This window comes from Diadema antillarum, unplaced genomic scaffold, assembly GCF_040938485.1.
Source record: "Diadema antillarum isolate AM-2024a unplaced genomic scaffold, OU_Dant_1.0 scf00000114, whole genome shotgun sequence".
Taxonomy (NCBI): domain Eukaryota; kingdom Metazoa; phylum Echinodermata; class Echinoidea; order Diadematoida; family Diadematidae; genus Diadema; species Diadema antillarum.
Window position 1 is genome coordinate 1,838,382 of NW_027271003.1, and position 21,400 is coordinate 1,859,781.

General features: G+C 38.9%; 1 protein-coding gene across 1 annotated transcript in view; it reads left to right on the forward strand.

Annotated features, from left to right (window-relative positions):
- Positions 1-385: 385 nt before the first annotated feature.
- The window catches only part of LOC139719781 (inositol polyphosphate 5-phosphatase OCRL-like), a 46,268-nt gene continuing 25,253 nt past the window's right edge, over positions 386-21,400 (forward strand). Inside the window, exons 1-5 of the mRNA XM_071631165.1 lie at positions 386-507; positions 7,998-8,095; positions 13,339-13,436; positions 15,670-15,798; positions 20,338-20,793. Coding sequence (XP_071487266.1) covers positions 445-507; positions 7,998-8,095; positions 13,339-13,436; positions 15,670-15,798; positions 20,338-20,793 — 844 coding nt within the window. The 5' untranslated portion in view covers positions 386-444. The remainder of the gene's footprint in view (positions 508-7,997; positions 8,096-13,338; positions 13,437-15,669; positions 15,799-20,337; positions 20,794-21,400) is intronic.

Below are 21,400 nucleotides of genomic sequence, written 5' to 3' on the forward strand. Positions count from 1 at the left end.
TGCCAGACACTGTAGTGCACAACTCTTGACTTCCCATTGGTGTCGGACAGACTCTACGGCTTATTGCACATATTGTGTACAAACTGTAGACTCATTCAAGCTATATACTTTTTTGTGTGCATACGTACAGGTTTGTACAATGTTTTTATGGATGAATACAACACTTTCTGTGACAACTGTAAAAGATTAGAAGGAGGATTTCCAACATTGGGTGCTAAGGACCAGTGAAATATAGTACTGCAAACCTTGCTTGGATTGTATTCTGTGTGATAGAAATACCAGGAGGGCGACCACATTGATTTAGGACATCGTGAAGGTGCGTTCAAATTCGACGCAAGGGGGTAAGTGCTATCGCCAAGCGATGGTAGATGGCGCTATTCTGAAGTGATCTTTATCACCAGCAAGAATCATCGAGAAATCCTTGGGAGTCTACATTCTGGCACGATGGAAATTAAAGTGGCTGTGCAAGAGAAGCTGAACACCAGTGCTGGGGAGCAATGTATCGACATATCCTTTTTGCCCTTTAAAATTGAAGGAGTTCAGTTTTCGTCTCTAAAAATGATGATGTGATGTGTGTGAATGATGACATTTTCAATGTGAATTTTAAAGTGAGGAATAGAGAGAACATCTGTAAACCTTCGTTGGAATTAATGTAACATTAGAATGTTTCTGCAGACTTTCTATGTTTGTGGAAAAGAGGGTCTATGTATTTCATATTTTTGTTTAACCCGTTGAGGATGGACTGATTTTGCTACAAGTGTACAACACGCATTTCCCATAGACACCTGCCTGAGTATACTCGGGACTCTTCCTCAACAGGTTTACAATGTAATTCTGTTGTGTAATCTGTACAGTCTATCAAATCAAAATGGTCCTTGAAGTTTTAAAACTAGCTGGCAGATTATAGAAAGCACTCTGTTTAAATTTCCTCTTCACACTAACTACATATTGACTACTAGTACTAAAAAAACTCTAAAATCATTGTCACACACACACACACACACACACACACACACATTCTTGCAGTAATAATATCATGGGACTCGGCACCCAAAGAGATTTACATTAGTGAGGGATTTGTTACTGTTGATAGTGATTTCTGAGGATTGTATTTTATAATGCTATTTTTGAGACATTTTCTGTGGAGAAACAGAATTCCAGCTTTAAACATTCAGGCAGACAGAAAAAATGAAATGATGAATGAGCATGAAATACAATGTTTTGATTGGAAGTTTCTGTACATGTTCCTTGTAGGTGTGACAGCATGTAGAGTCATAGGATACTCAGACATTTTAAAAGAGAAAAATGATTGATGAAAGCGTCACATTAAATTTTTATTGCAAGCACTTGAGAAAACTACCTGGGTACAGTAGTCCAAAATGAGGTTATCTGTGAAGCAGAGTTGTTGCTGGATGATCTTTTGTTTTGCATGCTCCGCAGTTTTCTCCATCAAATTATAAGTATCGGTTATGCTCTCAAACTCAAAACCAGAGGAAACTTCACGGGTATGTTCAGCTCACTGAAAGTGAAACGCTATATTGCTTTGGTACTGGGACCCATTATGTACATGGTATATATGTTTTACTGCAGATTTGATTACTTCAACGTCCAAAAGTGACATACTTGTACATTTATGATGTACAGTTTTTTGTGCAGTGCTCACGACTGTGCATTCACTGTGTACCATGTGGTACGCCATCTATGGGATCACACTTACATGTAATTGAAAAGAACAACAAACAGTGATATAGTGGCAATCGTCAGTAAGTGTATTTAAGGACATCCCATGAAATCTTGAACATCAGTTTTTCTACTTCCTCGCATTTTTCATCGATATTATTTGAGTTAGAAACACCATTCACAAAGTTCAGTATGAATGAAGTGAAAACAAAAAGGTTGTCAAAATTGTATTAAACATGCTTGTACATCAAATGGGAACATTACAACAACTGTAACAACAAATCATTTCACCAGAAATCATGGCCCACACACATTGTATGATGTGCTTTATTACACAATACATGTACAGTGTACAGTCAAACCTGTCTACAGGGGCAACCTAAGGGAGACAAAAACGTGCCCATTATAGATAAGTAACTGAGATATCTGTAGACTGATTCTTTAACATGCTTTTTCTCTCGAAGCGAATTGTTTTTAGTGGTGGTATACGGCAGGTGGGCCGCCATAGACAGGTGGTTGCTAAGACAATTTGAAAGAGATAGACAATATCACTATAAAATTTCGTGCACGATGTTGGCAGACATTATCCTTCAACCATGCAAATTTCTTGACTTTTGCAGAATGCGACGTGCACAAGTACATGGTTGTCCTACAAATTGTAGCTATTGAAGCATGCCCAGGCTCAATGACAGACAAGTTTCAATTTCATCGATCACTAAGCTGTTTTGAAAAACATCCCTTCATGTCACAGAAACCATACTTCTGTGACTGTAAGCTGATCTATCTTTTCTTATTTTTGTTTTTATTTTAATGTATACATACTGTTATAGTACTATACCAATGGAAGCGTTTCTGGTTATAGAGCAAACTATGCTTTTCATTTCAGCCCAATGTTGTTTAAAGTATACAGTGTAAGATTGTAATTGTTTGTTTCGGTCTCAGAAATTTCAAAAGCCTCTAAACTGCTACATACCCGTAGCTGCTTCTTAAAGTTGACAACACTAATAGGAGAATTATTTCCTGTTTCTCTATCAAGTGGTATAAAATGTGTAAATGATTTCAAATTCTGATTTGTGTACTGATTTAATGAATTCGGTGAGTTCCTGTGATTCCTTTGTGGGATAAGATACTCAGAGACCTGTGTACTAATCTGTAGATGATACGAGAATAATACAGTGTAATTACAGCAACAACAACAACAAAATCTGTAGGACTTGATAGGTTAAAGTGTGATCATTAGCCCCATCCCAATGAATTTCACGTAAGTAAGTTTCTGTTTTTAAAAAGATACTAGGAAATCATTAATTTCAAACTCAACATGGGCAATGGGATATGATGTAATCATAACCTTTTCATTAATTCTTAAGATCTCCCAGGTAAATTTTTTCTTTTTGTATGATTTTCTGTGGAAAAGAAAAAAAAAACAGAAGGCAATGATTTGATGGCAGTGTTCTTTGTGTGTGTGTGTGTGTGTGTGTGTGTGTGTGTAATTTGGATTTTTTTTTCCCATTTAGACAAAATTGTGACACTGGGATGTTTTACACTTCACCTTTGACCTTTTGCAGGCAATTAGCTTTCATGCAGCTGTTTGGTTTTGTTTTCTTTCATATCAGAAGCTCTTTTGTAGGAAAGAGAAACCAAGTAGAATGCGTTTCAGAGTACAAGAGTCATGTTGGATATCATTTGATACCCTGGTGCTCTGATCTAAATGCCTAGATCTTTGTCATACATTCCAAAACTGGATGCAGCAATTGTACATTATAGGGATGTTATGTGAGTCCAATGCAAGCAGCACAGACGTTCCTTCCTCGCTTCCAGGATTTAGCTTTTACTGTTTACGTTAAAAGGGAAGACGTGCTGGGTATAGATGTTTAGATAGTTGATGCCATGTTGATGTTGCTATATCTGGCTCCTAGCTCATTGAGTAATGTGAGATATTAGAGAGGACGCTACCCTGTATTATGACAACAGTCGTACAATTCTCCTTCTACTTAGTAGATCTTCCACTCGTTGTGTTATTCTAAAGATCACAATGAACATACGACCACTCCAATAGATTTCCAAAGGATAAGTTCTAAAAATCTAGAGACAGAAACAGACATGGAATGATAATTCAAATTCATGAAATTCATTCGTGGAGATGTTTTTTTCATTGCAATTGATTGACAAATTGCCCTACATCAACGCAAATAAGCTCTGAATTGATCAGTGTTTTAGTAGTGGCCATGATAAAAGAAATCATGGATGTACGTACTCGAGCAGGATTTGAACCTACAATCTCCGGGCAGGCGTCATCTCCACTAGAGTGCGCTTCCGTCCAACAGCAAGTGTTGGTTGTAATCCTTATACTGTATACACCATATACATATTTTGAGAGTCTAAATTTTCGTGAATCAGGACTTCCCGACAATTTCGCTAGTGGTTAAATTCGCGATCGTGGAGTGCTGTACTGAACAGACGCGTGCGTCACATTCATATCGGCAATTTAGTCAATATTTTCGTTTGTTTTTAGTTTCTGCGAATATAAACAATAGCAGCTGACTCGCGAAATTTGCGTAAATTAAAACCTCGCGAAATATTCGGCGTATACAGTAGCATGCCACAGGTACTGCGTAATTATTCAAATTCATGGAGGTCATACAGTACATGTAGGTTTGAATCCTGCTCGAGTGCATACACCCATGATTTCTATAGCTACTACCAAAACACTGATCAATCAGTGCTTATTTACGTCGATGAAGGGCAATTTGTCAATCAATTGCAATGGAATGATGATGTTATAATATTCAACATGTATGAATATAATCTGCATACATGAAATTAAGTTTTATTAAGCCAAAATGTATGATTTGAATCATTGAATTATTTTGTGCCATGGTATGTTGGAAATTTAACAAGCCTGAGATAGCACAAGAGAGCATATGAATGATATCTGGAGCCTAATGACCCAAGGGACTTCGCGCACATTATCGAGTTGGAGTCTCCCATTTTCTAGGGGTTCAGGTGGGAGAATCGCCATAGGGCAAGTCCAAGATAACGCGCACGTTACGTATGGGACATTCAGAGACTTTTATGACCTGAAAAATAGTGTTAATGGCCTTTGATCATATTGAACTTCATCATGGTGATTGATATCTAGAAGAAGTATAATCATGTAAAAAATTGAGAAAAATGACCTTGACAATTATATTCTAGAAGAGAAAATATGTGCCGTTACGTATGGGACCAGAAAAATTTTGTTTTTTGGAACATTTTTTTCAACCTCAAAACTCTCTGAAAGTATATCATTCTACAACTTGTAACTCACTGTGATGAAAGTCACAACACTCAAGATTATCACAGGTAAGTTTCATGTCATTAGGCAAAAAGCTCTAATTACAGGTTCTAATTAAAGACAGACATGACGTGTTACGTATGGGACAGTTACGTATGGGACAGTTTGTCCCCCATTCATTTAGTGTGTGAAGAACCATGTTTATGGGTATTTTGCATAATTATTGAAGTAAAATCAGTTGAAACTATTCAAATACTGATCCAGATTGTCAAGGAAACAATATTCCCCAAATATTCACTATCATAATCATATTCAATCATATTTTTATATTTTTATGACCAACCTGGGTATGCATGCCCTTTGTCCCCCATTCGTTTAGTGTGTGGAGAACCATGTTTATGGGTATTTTGCAAAATAATTTTGCAAAATACCCATTTAAACAAATTTTTGCATAATTATTGAGGTGGAATCAGTTGAAATTACTCAAATACTGATCCAGATTGACAAGGGAACAATATTCCTCAGATATTTACCATCATAATCACATTCAATCATATATTTTTTATGACCAACTGAAAAATTGAATAGTTTAAAGTGTTTACTTGCACTGATGAAGGGCAGTTTGCCATTTAGTTTCAATAAAAAAACAACTTGACACAAGAAATATTAAGTTTAATAAATAAGCAATACCTGCTGCGTGGAACCCCTGTGATCGAGTAGATATATGATGTCTGCCTAGCAGTCAGGTCATTGATTCGAGTCACACCTCAGTATGTATACCCATGAATTTTGTTGTGGCTACTACTGAAAACTGAATAAGGACAATTTGTGTATCACTTGCAATAAAAAAAAAAATCATTTTACTTTATTTTTCTTCTATATATATATCACAACCATTTCAAATTGGATCTCCATCACATAAACTTTGAATTCCTCTAGTCTTAGGATTTTATGCTCTTAAGTACTGTAATTCATATAATTGGTTTCCAATCATCTCTTTAAATGTTGAAAATTGAATCCCCATTTCTACAAAAAACTATACCATCCCTTTAATGTTGATTTTTCATTGTGTATTTTGCCATTTTCCCCTCCCCCTTTCTGAAAATTGTTCAGTCAAGTTCATGTATTGTTTCAAGTGTCTATAACTCAAAAAGTAGCTACAATGTTGGGATGCTTTCTTCAGGATGATTGACCATTTGTGTACTGAGAGACCTTCCCAGCTAGCTACATGCATTCACATGCAATATGTATGAGGATGTCCCATACGTAACGCATTTATCCCATACGTAACATTATTTCAATGCCTAATAAAAAATATTTCTTTTACTTTTTTTTTCTTTTTTCTCTGGTATTTAATTTCTTTAAACAATAAATTAGAACTTTCCAAAAGGGCATTAAAATAACCTAAGCAATTTCAGAACAAACCTAAAAAAATGACCTCATTTTGTTACGTATGGGACATCCCATGATAGGACACGAGCTAATTTGCATAATCACTTGCATAATCCCTAAATTTTCATACCAAGTTTAACTATGTGATGAACTTCTTATGTCCACATATTAATCAAATATTATTTGCTTTCCTTTGAATTAATATGAATTTTTATAAATGTCCCATACGTAACGCTGTGTTTCACATTTATGCAAATGAAGCCCTTGAAATTTGCATAAATTTACATAATATCATTATTTCCTTCACGGAAATCAAAACTTCAACTCATAAGCTTCAAAATGATACCAAACATGTCAATATTGAGCAAAGATGAAATTTTGCCTTCTGAGGGGACCTTATCTTGGACTTGCCCCATATCGGAAGGTGCTGGGGGTTGGAGTCTCTGGTAAAGGTACACAAGATGGTGCTACACTCCTGGTATACTACAAGTACATTGTACATACAAGCTAAAATGTGTTTTCGAGGCATTCCTGTACACAACATCGGATGTAATAGCAATCTTGTACAATCCCATTCTGCACATGATTCACCTACAGGTGTATCTCATGACGTAAATCTTACTATAACTGGCACCAGACTGTGTCATAGAATAGATCCATTACCTACTGTTCATACGTGTAGTACATATGGGTTTGTCATGAAAGAAACCTGAACTTTGTATACTCCTTATATTTCTTTGAAGCCACCCTACAGTAGCCCCAAGGGAGCAGAGTTCATTCCCTGGTGTAACCATGGCAACATCATGATGCATTATATAGATAGTGATGTGTGTATTTAACAGGTTGACACAGGCAGCATTTTCAGTTCCACTCTAGTATAACAGCCTAGAATGTTACCGGTACCTATTAAAGCTGAAAGAGTCCAAATTTATGATGAAAATTTAGAAGAGGGCCTCCATTTTTAAAGTTGGTGTGTCACAAGAGGAGAATAGCACTGGTCCTGTTGGAGATCCCGTAAAATGTAACTCAGCTATTGGATCCAGTGTTATTCTTAATTTGAAGTACAATGTATCCATACATTGTACAAGTGCCACAATTTGTAGGTGGTTTTATACAAACATACAAACATTTGCAGATGCTGCAGCAGCTTCTAGCATTTCAAATATGTCATATGTTTGGTTCACTTTCTGCTCTATGTACTTCTGTGCATACACTGTAACTTCTTGATCTTGGGTGCACTGCATTGGTTGGTGTATTGCCAAATGCAGTATGTTGCTACAACCTGTATTTAGCACATTGGGCCAAAGTGTGAAGGTGATTGAACTGCCGATTTGCTTGGAAAATCTTTGCCAAAAGTTTGTTGACATTGCACTGGCAAATATGAACTTTCCAAGAGGTGCCCTCTAGACCCTTTACTACTAGGCAACTTTAAGACTTGAAAACATCCAGTTTATTTGAAAATATGCCATCATATTTGTAAATGGATCATACAACGTATTTTTGCCATATTCATTTCTGTTGCAAAGTACAATGAGTCCACACTACTTTCAGTCCAACAATATTTTTTAGCTTCCGAAAGTACAGATCAGAGCTGGTATTAGATCAACAGCTCAGCTGAATTTTAATTTTCCTTAACCTTTCCTGCGTGCACTACTTGGAAGGAACACTTGTTCCGGACTGGCTACAGGGGAGACGGCTGCTAGCCCTGGTCCACTGCCCCACTGCTGCTCGGGGAATTGGTGAACAGGCGTGAGTATACAACATCTTTCTAGACCCTTTCTCAACCTTTTCAATCTGCCGCCCGCTGTGGCTCCTATAGGATTTTTCAAGACCCAGTTCTAAATCCAATGTGAATCTTTTTTGTTTTATTTATTGCCGGCATCACGGCCGACCGGTTGATAAGCATGATTATAGCAGGGAGCTTGGATCTTTTTCTTCTGTTAAAGGAGAATGATGCCCAAATCCATGCTGTGTGAATTGCCGAGATGCAACAATAATAGTAGAACACAACAGTGTGGGTTTGACGAAAATCAAACAATCCTTTGAAAAGTTATGAATTTTTAAAGTTTTGGTGCAGCTTTCACAAGATGAGAAGACTACAAAAGTCAAAGTTCTGGAACTTCTAATAATGAGAAATAGGTGTAAGACACCCATGAGTAGAAAGAGGGAATTACACTGAGGGTGTTTAAGAAAAATTGCTACAATGTATAAAATGTTGATAGAATGTCATATTACAGATATTATGGCAGTCATGTGATCAATATCCCATGTCTCAACTTGAGGGATAATGGCTTGCAAAATGGTTTATTGGCTTTCTGAGGATCATGACTTTAATATCATTGTTTCAGGGGAAGCCACGTTTGACAGCTTTGAGTGCTCTTTTGGGCAGTGACATGCTGTATACGCCATATATTTCACGAGTCTAGATTTTCGTGAATCAGGACTTCCCGACAATTTCGCGAGTGGTTAATTTCGCGCTTGTGGAGTCCTGTACTGAACAGAGAAATGTACACTTACGTTACATTCATATTGGCATTAGAGTTAATATTTTCAGGTGTTTTTAATTTCGCGAATAGCAGCTGACTCGCGAAATTCGCGAAAATAAAAACCTTGCGAAATATTTGGCGTATACAGTATACTGAATATCTCTTTGTGAATGTTGTTGGGATGACTTGCCCCTTTAAACCTTGTTGAGGATCATACCATGGTGACTGTATAGTAGTAGTAATCCTTAGGTGCTTGTTAGAAGAAAGACTGCCCAAACCGGCAAGTATGGGTGCATGTATCGGGCTGTGAGGGTGCATGGCGGTGTACACAGACTCGTGTGCTTGGATTGACGCCCTATGTCACTTTCGGTAGCCGCTCAAGCAGCCCTGCTAATAGGCCAATTCCTGACGCCAATTTCGCCGAAGGAAAGAATCAGGATTGAGCGGCGAGCGGTAATGATGTCAAACGAGTTTTGAGTGGGAGTTGTTCTTGACGTGATCGCAAACCACAGAATTGCGAAATCTCAGCTGAGGGGTTATTAATAGGCCCAGCTACTCCATTAATGTCTAAGATGGAATTCTGGCCTGACTTCAAATCTGTGTGGGCTTGTCTGCAAAAATCTGAAAAAGTTTAATGAGACTGCAGCACACATAGGAAATATGCAATCTCCCTTGAACTTGCACAGTTCATGTAGAACACTACCCACATCATCTGTGCGTTATATATAATACACAAAGCACTAGGTAGGCTCATGCTCAAAAGGTCATGGGTTCAAACCCCAGGTAAGACACATTATTCTATGCACAGTGCAGGTCTTTGTCACAAGAAGGCCAGACTTGGTTTGCAGACGACACAAAGATGAAAGTCTTTGAGGACAATGAAGGCAATTGCTCTTCCGCATCGTATTTGAGTTTGCTTCAATAAATGCAGGAAAATCAGTCAAAAAGAATGGTTGAGATGTCTTGAAATCAGACCAAGGAAAAGAGAGTCATGAAATCATGAAGTTTTATATGTTTTCATGCATCATTGATACAGGGATGCCAAGTTTTAAAAAAATGTATGAGTGAGATTTTCATGACTCGGCATCTCGGCATGCGAATGTGTGCGCGAGCGAGGATGTGGGAGGGGTTTTTCCCCCCTGTGGCCTCCCAAGGTAGGGATCTTTTTCAATTTTTAGCTCTTAATGGTGCGATCAGGTGCATACTTTAGTGACTATTTTTTACTTATTTTGAAAGACAAAAGGGAAATATACCTTCAATTGCAACTGTCACAATTATCTTTTGAGCTATGCTCATTATTATAGGCCCAAGTTGCAGACTTTGCCCGTTGCGTGAGAAAAATTGGTGCCATGCGTGAGATCTTGAGATGGCCCCTAAATGCTTGAGTCTCACGCAGAATGCGTGAGACTTGGTAGCTCTGTTGATACTGTAAACACTGTTATTTTTTGCGTACAGGTATTTTTGCAAATGAGGAGGTCATAGATGATTTTGCAAGATGATTTCACGAATTGACACGGATGCTAACTTTGTTATGCACTATTGAACCCGAGCGCATGGAGACATTTTCGTATGTTGTTAAATTTGCGATCTAACTGTGATTCACGAAAATAACGAAAATTAAACCCTCGAAAATAACGAAAATTAAACCCTCGAAAATAAAAGCTTAATCCCACAGTATTTAGTATGGCATGCTCTACAATATCCAAATCAGAGTCCTGCAGTGATTTCTACTCTCCACTTTGTACAACATTGTGTACACATGGTGTCTCATAAATGGTGCACCCTTGACATGGGACTTGTGAAAGGCATCAATAGTTTTGCCTATAGAGAGTCAGTGCAAAATCCACTCCACTTGTAAAGGGATTATTTACCATTTGCAGATGAAATAAAAACCCAGCTTCAGTCCTTCAAAATAGTTCTAAAAGGGGAATTAGGGATAGAAACAAATTTGTGATGTAAAAAATAGAATCAGTATAATTAATGTGAAATATTAAACATGTGAACAATGGTTATAATAAAAATGTTTCTAGACTAAACTGTCTACAGTTATGGTTTAGTGGGAAAAACAGTGATATCTCCTTATGTTTTAAGCTTTATTACAAAATTTCTATGTGGTAGGATGTTTTATGATACAACTGACCTACAGATATAACTCTTAAAAAAAATGGAGAAATTTGATCACTGCTCCCAATGGTAAACAATACCTTTAAAATCATACAAAGTTAAACAAGTCAACAGCACAAATTTTATCAAAAGATGACATTAAATAAGGAAGTTACATGTACTGCAGTTCAAAGGTAAATGTATTTTCACCAAACTGATGTGGGGCATAGCCAGGATTAAGTTTATTGAGCTAGTGATGTCATCGCCTCACAACTCAACTCTCCCATCAGTCTGGTGATAAATACTCTTGAATCAAAACAGTTTTAGCAACTGCAGCATCATCCCTGCGAAACTCCTATCGCTTTAAAGGTAATTAGATTGTGCAGTAGAATGTAATGGATATGTTTTGATTTCAGTCACACACATGAAAAGAAGAAATGAACTGAAGTGTAGATGTGCTTGCAAGTTTGTGGGAGACTTGTGAGGTAATGATGTCATTATCTAATCTAATTTGCATAAAAACAACTGTAGTATTTACAGATCTCACTTTTCCTTGGAACAGTTCCTCAACCCCCCTTTATTCTTTAAAAGAGTTTAATGAAGCTGTGCTTCTTTCAGCTGTATTGATTTATACCTCTTTCTTGAAAAATCTAGTGTTCCTTTAATCAATCTTTTATTGATAATCACTCCTGAGGAAAAAGGAAGGATGATACTGCTTGTCTGGTAGTAATAAGAGTAGCAAGCCCCTTACTGGTGAATACCACAAGAATGATGCTTTTGTTGTTGTTGTGTTGGTTTCTTTAACCTTTAAAAGTCAGTTGTTTGCTGTATCCTTCACAAGAACAAATTAAGATGTATTTATTAGTGCAACAGTGGTTTGTCTTCATGGATGAAGGAAACACCAATTTGGAATGTAAACTGAAGTATGGGAACATGGTGTAGACTCCATGAGAAATGTGGTAGGCCGAGATGACGGGCAGGGATTTTTTTTTTCTTTGCTGCCTTTCATTCCTTTGTGTGGCAGATGAATTATAGGGTGTGGTCTTCATTCCCCACCATCATTGATATCATCATCCTGTTCTCCTCCACTGCTTCACTCTCTTCCTTTGGTCACCTCCTCCTCCTCCTCCTCCCTCCACCTCCTCCCTCCTCCTCCTCCTCCTCTGCCTCCTCTTTCATCCTCTTCTTCTACTACTTCTTCATCTATTACTTTACCATCTCTCTATCTTCTTTCTTTTCATTGCCTTTTCTTCTCCTTCTTGTTCTCCTCTTCATCCTCTTCCTTTATCTTTTTCTGCTACTACTGTTGCTTCCTCTCCATCTTCTCATTTTCCTCCTTCTCCTTTGTCTTTGCTATCATCTTGTCATGTTGTGTATAATCACCATCATTATTGGTGGAAGGAGAGATGTTTTGAGTCTCATCACTGGTAAACTGTAGTGATATCTTTGTTGCAGTTGTGGGTTACATATTTCTTGACAATACTAGATATCAACCTTCATTAGCCACATTTACACCTACTAACAGCCCGATTTTTAAAATCGCGGTATTTTGGTTCCACCATTTACACTTGCGCAAACGCATGCGAAGTTTAAGCTTCACGAAACATCATGATTTTTTGGTCGGTAGTGCGCATGTGTAATTTAGCTCTCTTCAATGCGGTAGACGAGTGGAAGCGCGCGCTATTCGTATTCACTACAGTGCAGTCTATTTTGCTCACAGCTAGCTGGCTGAGCCGAGGATCAGCCATTTACTGAGTACCTGTAAAGTATGTATACCGTTTACTCTGGCCAGCAGCCGACGTACTCTACACTTTCCAAAGGGGGATAATCCGATACCGAAAGTCACGTGATGAAAAATCGTGATATTTCTGCAGATTGGGTTTACAATCGTGAAACTTCGCCTGAAACATCGCGATGTTTCAAAAAATCGCACTCCGGCTGGCCATTTTTCTGGCGATGTTTCGAGGGCGTTTGGGTGTAGTTGCTTAGCAAGTTGCACCCAAATGTTGCAATTTTAGTAATATCACGATTTTTCCAAGCAAGTGTAAATCCCCCTATTCATTGGTAAGTCTGAAAGTCTAAATGTTGGGACTGTTTGAATGAAACGAAAGCTGCATTCTTTAAATTCCCATTGTGTTTGAAGACGTTGATGAAGATCAGTATGAAAATTCTGCTCTACCTGTACCATGTCATTGTTACGAAGGCGGGTTTGTTTTTCTGTTAATTGGGTAACGTATAAAGAAGGGGAATGTTTTCAAAAGATTAACCCGAAGTCACACATTCACTTTACCCATTCATTGTTAGCATGCTAGTGTTGGCATGGCAGACATAAGTGAGTCACCTCATGGATAATGGATTTTCGATAAGAGTTTTATGTTTTGCATTATTTTATTTTCATTTCAGGTTGTTCATCTTCACCAGACCAGACGTCATAAAGCAAAGCAGTGACATCACACTACTGAGGGCGCTACCTATCAAGGGAGACTTCAGCTACACTATAGGTAAGGGTTCAAAGGTCGCATACGTATTATGTCCTTGGCTCAGGATCGAACCCATCAAGTCTTCAAAAATATAATGGGAATTATGCTGCAGAAAATACTATCCTGTCATAGATTGGCATCTCTGAATTTCACTGCATTTTATGTCTCGTAGACTGGGGTATTAAAGATAATTGTAGGTTGTAGGTAATAGAAGCACAGAGAGCATCCATGGTTCTTTGTTGCAGCACCACACTGTAAAGACATGGATTTACTATACTTTCAAATCTGATACAGTCTTGCTGCACATGCAAGTACTAATTATGTTAATAGATCACAAATTTTTAGGAGATGATCCTTCCTCTTTGCAGTCAGATTTTAATGAAATGTTGTCACAGTAGCATTGGAAGCCATCAATTTTACATCTTTACTGCGATGATGGTTTTTTTTTAGCATGGCGAGTACCTGCGAAAGTGAAAGGGCAATTATCTAACATGTCAGGTGGTTTCACAAAACGGTTTCTAGAACTTGAGGCGGGACAAACTTACCTGCCTTGATTGATCACTTAATTATAATTGACAAGAAGAAGAAGACTGTAATAATTTTTTATTTCTCTTATGAGAACAAAGGGGTAAAATAATGGAGCTGCTGGATTGTGTTTATAGACAACTGCCTATGACGTACAGTTAAGAATGAAAGTAATGGCAGTTATGACGACATTGATTATGAATATAAATCTTTATTGCTGTATCACCATCAAATTACTGGGTGTCAGAGGATTTTATAGAACATAAGAAGTCATTTAAAACGATTACAACTTCATTAATGTTTCACCAACGTATGGCATGACAAGTGACAACTCTAAATGATAGTCATCCTATTTTATTAATGTGAACAGGGGCCTATTTAATAGTGACATATTCCTTTATGATGAGATTGCCCTCAATACACAAGAGCTGTAATGATTCTGAATCATGAGGATAAGCTTTAGTGTGGTGGAGGGGATTAGAAAAGAGGTGTGAGTTGGGCAGGTTATGAATCACTATACAGTGTTTGCAACCACGGTTTTAACTGGGGAAAAACTATTTTTAGTGCATAAATAGACTTTTGGGGGTTTATTTTTGTAAGTGAGGGAGGTAAAGGGTATCAGTCATGATTTTCTTGAAGGGAAGGAGATACAGAAAGAAGGAGAGGCTGAGTTAGAGATGTAGTTTGTTGTCAAATTTCTCACAGTATACACTACTGACCCCAGGTGTTGAATTAAATGGTATTGAAGGATGCTATGTTGTGCAAGAATTGTTTTGGAAGATCCATGCATGAGAAGCTTGATGTAAATTTGCAAACTTTTATATTTTTGTTTTATTTTTTATTTATTTTTTTTTGGGGGGGGGGCGGTTATAAGTCTTCAGTCAATTTTGAGAATCCTTGAAAGACCCTCACATATTTCGCAGAAAATCATGTGACATTTAAATCCCATATTTGTGTATTCACATCCAAATTTTAATCTCTCCCAAGGTCTGTGTTTATTGTTGTTAGTTGCTTCTGTTGTTTTGCTACCATTTTCCTTGTTCATCATACAGGGAACTCTTATTCAATAGCTTTTCTGATTGGCTGAGAAAATTAATTCTCCTAACTGTTTGTGGAGGAGCCCTTTGTACACTGTATTGGAACTTCAACATTAAAACCATATCACTGTTGGCAAGAGTTTTCATGAAAACACAAATCTCAAGTAAATGTTCATGTTAAGATTGCGCTTCAGACAAAGTAAATGATAAGTCATGTCTGGCAAGTCAATGTTTGTATTAAAGGTGTAGAGGTGTTTGCATCACTGATTAAAGAAATACTCAAATTCACATTATAACATAAAGACAAAAGGAAGAAGTTTTCCACGTATTTGAAACTAATCACAAGTGTAAGGCAGAAAAGAAACTCATGTCATGTGGCTAAAAGCAGCGATCATCAGTTAATTAATGAAAGCAATCTTGTTATTGGAATATAAAGGGGAAAAAAAAGAAGTGTAAGATGAATGGAGAGTTCTGGATGTAATTAATTTAACCCAGTGAGGACGGACCAATTTTGTCATAACACACATTTTCCCATAGACACTTGCCCGAGTATTCTTTGGACTTGTCCTCAACGTGCTAATATTGTTCACTCAGTATAAAGTGGCATTATACATGTAAAAGGTGTATCCGTGTCATTACAATCATCAATGCAGTATTGAAACAGATCCACTTTTAATGTCCTATGTGCCCAGAAACCATTGCCCGTGACCAAGGGATGGTGAGAGCACACGTCAAGACAGCTGATACCAGTCTCATCATAGAGGTGCCTTTCGCCCAGCGTTCCTCCGCTTTCTTCAACAATGTCAAGAAGTCTATGAATGGTAAGATGGCTGCTGAGGTAACAGCTGAGTGTTCATCTCCCCTATTCCATTTCTCACCACTCCCCCCCCCCCCCCTTCCTTCTCTCTGCCCTACCATATCTCCCCTTGCCCCTTGCCTTTCCCACTCATCAGTACCCCCCCCCCATTATCCTTCCCCCCCCCACCTTACTATTTTCCTCTTTCCCTATGTCTCTTACCTCCCCCCCCCCTTTAAATCTCGCTTACCCCCTTTTTCTTCTTGTTCCCCTTCAGCCCCCTCAGTATTCCTTCCCATCTGTCTTATTATTTCTTCCCTTGCCCCTTACCCTCCCCCTCTTCAATCTCCCTCACCCCCTTTTTCCCCTTTCCCCCTAGTCTCTCCTAAACTCTTTACCCTTTCATCCCTCCCCCTCCTTCTATCCCCATCTTCTGTTTATCCTTCTCCACTTACCATACTCTCACTAACCATTTCCTACTCTTCATCTCTTCTTCTTCCTCCCCTTGAAATTCCCCCTTCCCCTCTTCTCTCCTCCCTTTCCACTTCAGTCCTTTTTTACCCTCCCACCCTCTCCTCCCCCTCCCCCTTCAGCCTCCCTGCCTCCCCCACTCTCCCTCCTCCTTCTCCACCTTTCACTCGCTTCCCGTCTTCACCATTTCCCCACTTCTTCTCCTCCTCTTTTTCTCAATCTCTTTCCCCTCCCACCCTCTTTCTTGCCCCTTTTTCCACTCCCTATCCCGTCCCCTTTACCCCTTCCTTCCCTCTCACACCCAGTCCCATTTTGGCAGGCTAATTGACAGCATATGCCAGATCAATTAATGCATAAAAAAGCAACAAGGGTATCGAAATAAAGCACAGTGAAACACATGTGTACTGTCGTATCTGATTTTAGCTTTGTCAATACTCAGGGGTACAGGGATGTCCTCTGACAAGTCCAAGGTTCACCCTATGAGGTTGAACTTGACGGGTCAAATGGGCTTGAGTATATTGAACTAGTACAAAGATTGAGAAGCTTTGATAACTGTTGCGTCACTGACAAGTATGCTGTTATTGTTGTTGTCTTAAGCAAAGGGTATGGTGTAGAAATAGGGAATTGATGATATGAAAGATTGTACAAGATTATAGATCTATCATGGTTGTGGTTGTAATATTGTCAACTACAATGTACCATGAAGGTCTATTATAAGGGGAAGATCCTCTGTTTTGTTCGTGCATCATGATCTCTTTCTACAGTAGTTGGTGTTTATCAAATCATACCAAAGAACATGGAATATGAGGTCTTTCTTAGATAGTCCAACCAATAAGTATATGGTTGAAGGAAAACACAATACCCCGTTTATGCTTTCTTATTGGTGGGGGGGGGGGGGGTCCTTATTATATTGAGAATAACCCCAAGGCCTTATTGATGTCAGTTCTTTCAAGCCTAGAGCTGGATCCTGATATGAGGTGGATGCCCAACAGAAAACAGTAGTGCCCATTAAGAACTTTAGTAATGACCAATTAGATATTCATAACAAGATTCTAGTGTATCATAATGTTTTTTAAAAAAAAGAGTTTTTTGAGCCATAGGAGATGACCCAGGGAGTAACAATAGGGTGAACAAGCTTCAAGGAATGTGGTATTACATCACTTTAAAACAAAGACACCATTATTCAGACGGAAGAAATGGTTACTTACAATTTTGTAATACATGAGAGCAGCTAGTTTGTTCTCTGTGTTTTGTGAATAAAGTCCACACTGCTTGGCCCAGTTCTTCTGGTAAAAGAACAAGTTACCTTTGACCAACCATTATGTGAAAGGGAAATATTTGGTCATACCAAAATTGTTTGGTCCATACATTTCTTCTCCTGCCATACCCTTGCTCTGAGGTTTTGAGGGAGACATTCTTTTTAGCAGGGGATAACATCACAGCGTGTGAGTTCTTCATGTAATGACCTTTAACCTTTCATTCATGCAGAATTCTGGACTTTTGCATTACTATTAAAACCTGCATTTCTCTTGTGCAAACACTTCTCATGTCACTTAATTCCATCTTGTCTTTCACTCTAATACTAAACATTAGCACTTTAATAGTAACTTTTCCTACAGCAAAGGTACAGTGTATGAAGTATAGTCTATCATAGTCTAGATTCTAGACTGGTTCATTTAAAAGTTAAAGCATCTTGACAGAAAACATCTCAGCCACTGCGTGGCTGAGAAGTTAGTAGGAGAATTGTTTTTCAACGGGATCTGAGGGTACTGGAGTACTTGCAAGAGCTGTACTAGAGAATATCTAGGGAAAATCATAAAACACAAGAGCACAAGAGCACAAGTTTTCTTTTTTTCCAGGCACTGTAAAAGCATGGAACAACTTGGCTCCATCTACTATTTCCCAAAAGGACCCCCTTAAGTTCAAACATGCCCTGTTTGAGGACCCTTCCCTCTCATCCCTTCTCTGAAAGTCCACCCTCTACGCAACCTCCAGTTAAAACTCCACAGGAGATGTTTAGGAGGTCTACTTATCCAAGATCCAAGATCCACTCAGCCTGATTCGTAGGTGCTTTTTGCACTGTTATGGCAAGAACAGCAGTCTGGAATCTAGACTATTAAAGTGCATAGAAACAATTTACTACAGCATGCCTATTGTGGTAACTGGGATGTGCTAATCCTCACTTTATATGCCAAAGAATTACTGTAAAACATGATATATTCGCGGCATGAAATTTTCGCGAATTGGAGCCGACAGCCTCTTTTGTGGCATGAAATTTTCGCGAATTGCTGCTGGCATTCAATGCATGTAGTGTAGACAAAAGCTTTTGCGTGCATTTTAATTTTGCGAATTTTGGCGCTCGCGAAATTCGCGAAATTAAAATGCACGCGAAAATTCCTCGTTTTACAGTAGATTACAAAGTGCAGCAGATAATGCTTGATACATTGTAGATTGTCAAAGTGAGCATACATACTGGGCTGGGTTACTCTTCACTTCCATATTTCTTCATGTTGAACTTTGATCTCTGTTCTTGCATTGCACCTTGATCAATTTGTCAGATTTTAAATTAATTGTTGAAAATATGCTGGCACAAGGTGTGTGTACATATAATGCATGGAACTATTCTGGCATTATCAGGCAACAGCCTGAATGCTGAGCTTGTTGAGAGTGTACAGTAATTAGCCTGAGTGTATTTCATCTACCTTTAGACTTTATGCAGCTAAAAGTCTGAGGCCAATAATTAAAGGGGAATTCCAGACCAGGTAAACGTTAATCTCAGAACAAAAAGTAAAATCTTCATAGCACAACAACAGTGAAAATTTGGCAAAATCATGAAATTGTATAGTTTTGCTAATATTTGTAAAACAGCTCTTGAACAGCTGATATGAATGAGTGAGTTGGTCATATCAACTCAGATTTTATTCCATTTATAATGTACAAAAAACCTGATGAATATTTCATGTTTTATTTCATTCATTAAATTTCTTTTTTTTACTATAAAAGTGTAAAACATAATGTTAGTCCTGAATGAATAACTTCAAAATAATGATCGTTCGGGTATATTAGGATTAAAGGCTGGGGCATAGTTGCATTTAAACAAACCTTTCAATATTTTGTCGTAGTGGCGCTCTGCTTGTAAACAAACGATTATTACGGGGAGTGCTTTACAATTTGGTGCCGCATTTGGCCCAGTTTCGGTTTACAGCGAGAAAAGGCCAGGCCAAGCCCGGGCCAAGTCAGGCCGAGCCGCGGCCAAGACTACCTCCAGGGCTTGGCCAAATGCGCGGCCGATTTTGGTACCGCATTTGGACTTTTTGCGTGTTTACAGTGGAATGAAGGCCGGGCTCGGCCGTGGCCGAGCCCGGCCCTTTCACTTACTGTCAACGGGGTCTTTGCGATTAGACTTGTGCTGTCTCTTCTCTTTGTATCCTGCTTGTACTAGATTGTCCTTGTTCTTGTGGTCTCACAATTTACAACCTTGTGCAAAGTGGTGAGGGTTGTTCTTGGAGTGGACCGACTCTATGCTCCTTGTAGAAAGCATTTGATCCAAGTGTTAGTTTTTTCTTTTCTTTTTAAAGAGTTGAATAGACTGAAGACCATGAGAATTGCATACGTACAAGGGTATGTAATCAGCACCCTTATATGTATGCTGATATGAATTACATACGTATACATATTGGCAACTCCCTGCTTATAGTACTCCTGCTTCTCAAGACAACTCAAGATGCATACATGTGAAGGAAAGCAGTGTGCTCATCACAGAGAAGGTCAGGAGTCTTTCTCTGATAGAAGGGCATTACATGCACCATGGGTACATACAACATTTCTGCACTAACAAAGTCCAGAGATGTACATGTAGATCTTATGAGTGTCTCGTAATCTATTCTGTTCAAGAGCAATTTCATGATACAGGCAAAGTCAGATCGAAGATGTGTCCAAAGCCAGCCTTCTGTGTCTCGTCACCCAAACCCACCCATGTTTGGTCATTCTTACTTGATGTTCACACAAAACCAATGCTTTCTTTCCCCGTCATTTTAATAGCAGACTCATTTAGAGAAGTCGTCTTCATTTTTTCACTGTTTCCGTCCGCTAGCATGCCTAGAGAAGGTCAAACATGGAGTCGTTCCCGGGTTCTACTGGCTGCAACGATACCATCAAATGATCAAGGGTGGTGGGGGGCAGCAGCAGCGATCAGCTAACCTGTTAAACCTCTCTTCACCGACCACCACGGATCCGTTCGGAATGACCTCCTTCGCTCCTCAGCCATCGTCGGCGACCTCCGTGTCGTCCCCGAGTTCCACCACTGCCAGTACTAACCCCTTCTTGCCACACGCCCAGACCCTGCCCAACCTGGAAGCGGCGAATCCGGCATCAACAGCCGGGAAGCCAACCATGCGTAGGGGAGTCTCAGACCCCCTCACGCATGGCTACGTCAATATTGGGGCCCAGAGCGACGTGGAAGGGGAAAGGAGTTTACTGGACAGTACTGACCCTTTCACCCCCTCCTCTCAAATGGTACATCCCGCCCCTCCATCGTCATCCTCGTCAGGTAATTCATCGCTGGTCGTCGTTCTTCTCCCCCTCTTTCCATCTTCTCTGAATCACGTTTCCTTCCACTCCCCACTCACTCTATCACCAAGCCACAAGTTGGTGCCAAAGGCATGTGTGTCACCCCTCCATTTGTCCATCTGCCTATCCAGACATGACTGTTTGTAAACTTCTCAAGTTATTGGGGAATTTTGCTGCACAAATCATCATATTCAGAGTATCGTCATTGATTTAAAGCACCAGTTTTTAAGGGAACAACAAATGTAATCATCTTGTATGTTCTACCAATGTGATAATTAATTAATTGTGAGCAATTTGAGGCTTGGAGTCAAAAGGGGCCTGAGCTTTCAATCCTAGCAGAATCTTCGTCAGAGGCAAAATGACAAAGCAATTAGAGCCTTTCAAATTATACAGCTGAAACAAATAATCTTGTATAAAAGACAAATTACTGTACCTGATGAAACAGTAACACTTACCAATGAATTGTAAAAAATCTTATTAAAAGTTCCAGCTCCAGTTGCAGACTTGAGTTACTGGGACATGTTTTGTTGTTAGGGTAAACTTGGCACTTGCGTAATTATCAGGTTACGTGGCCATTCTAAGAATAC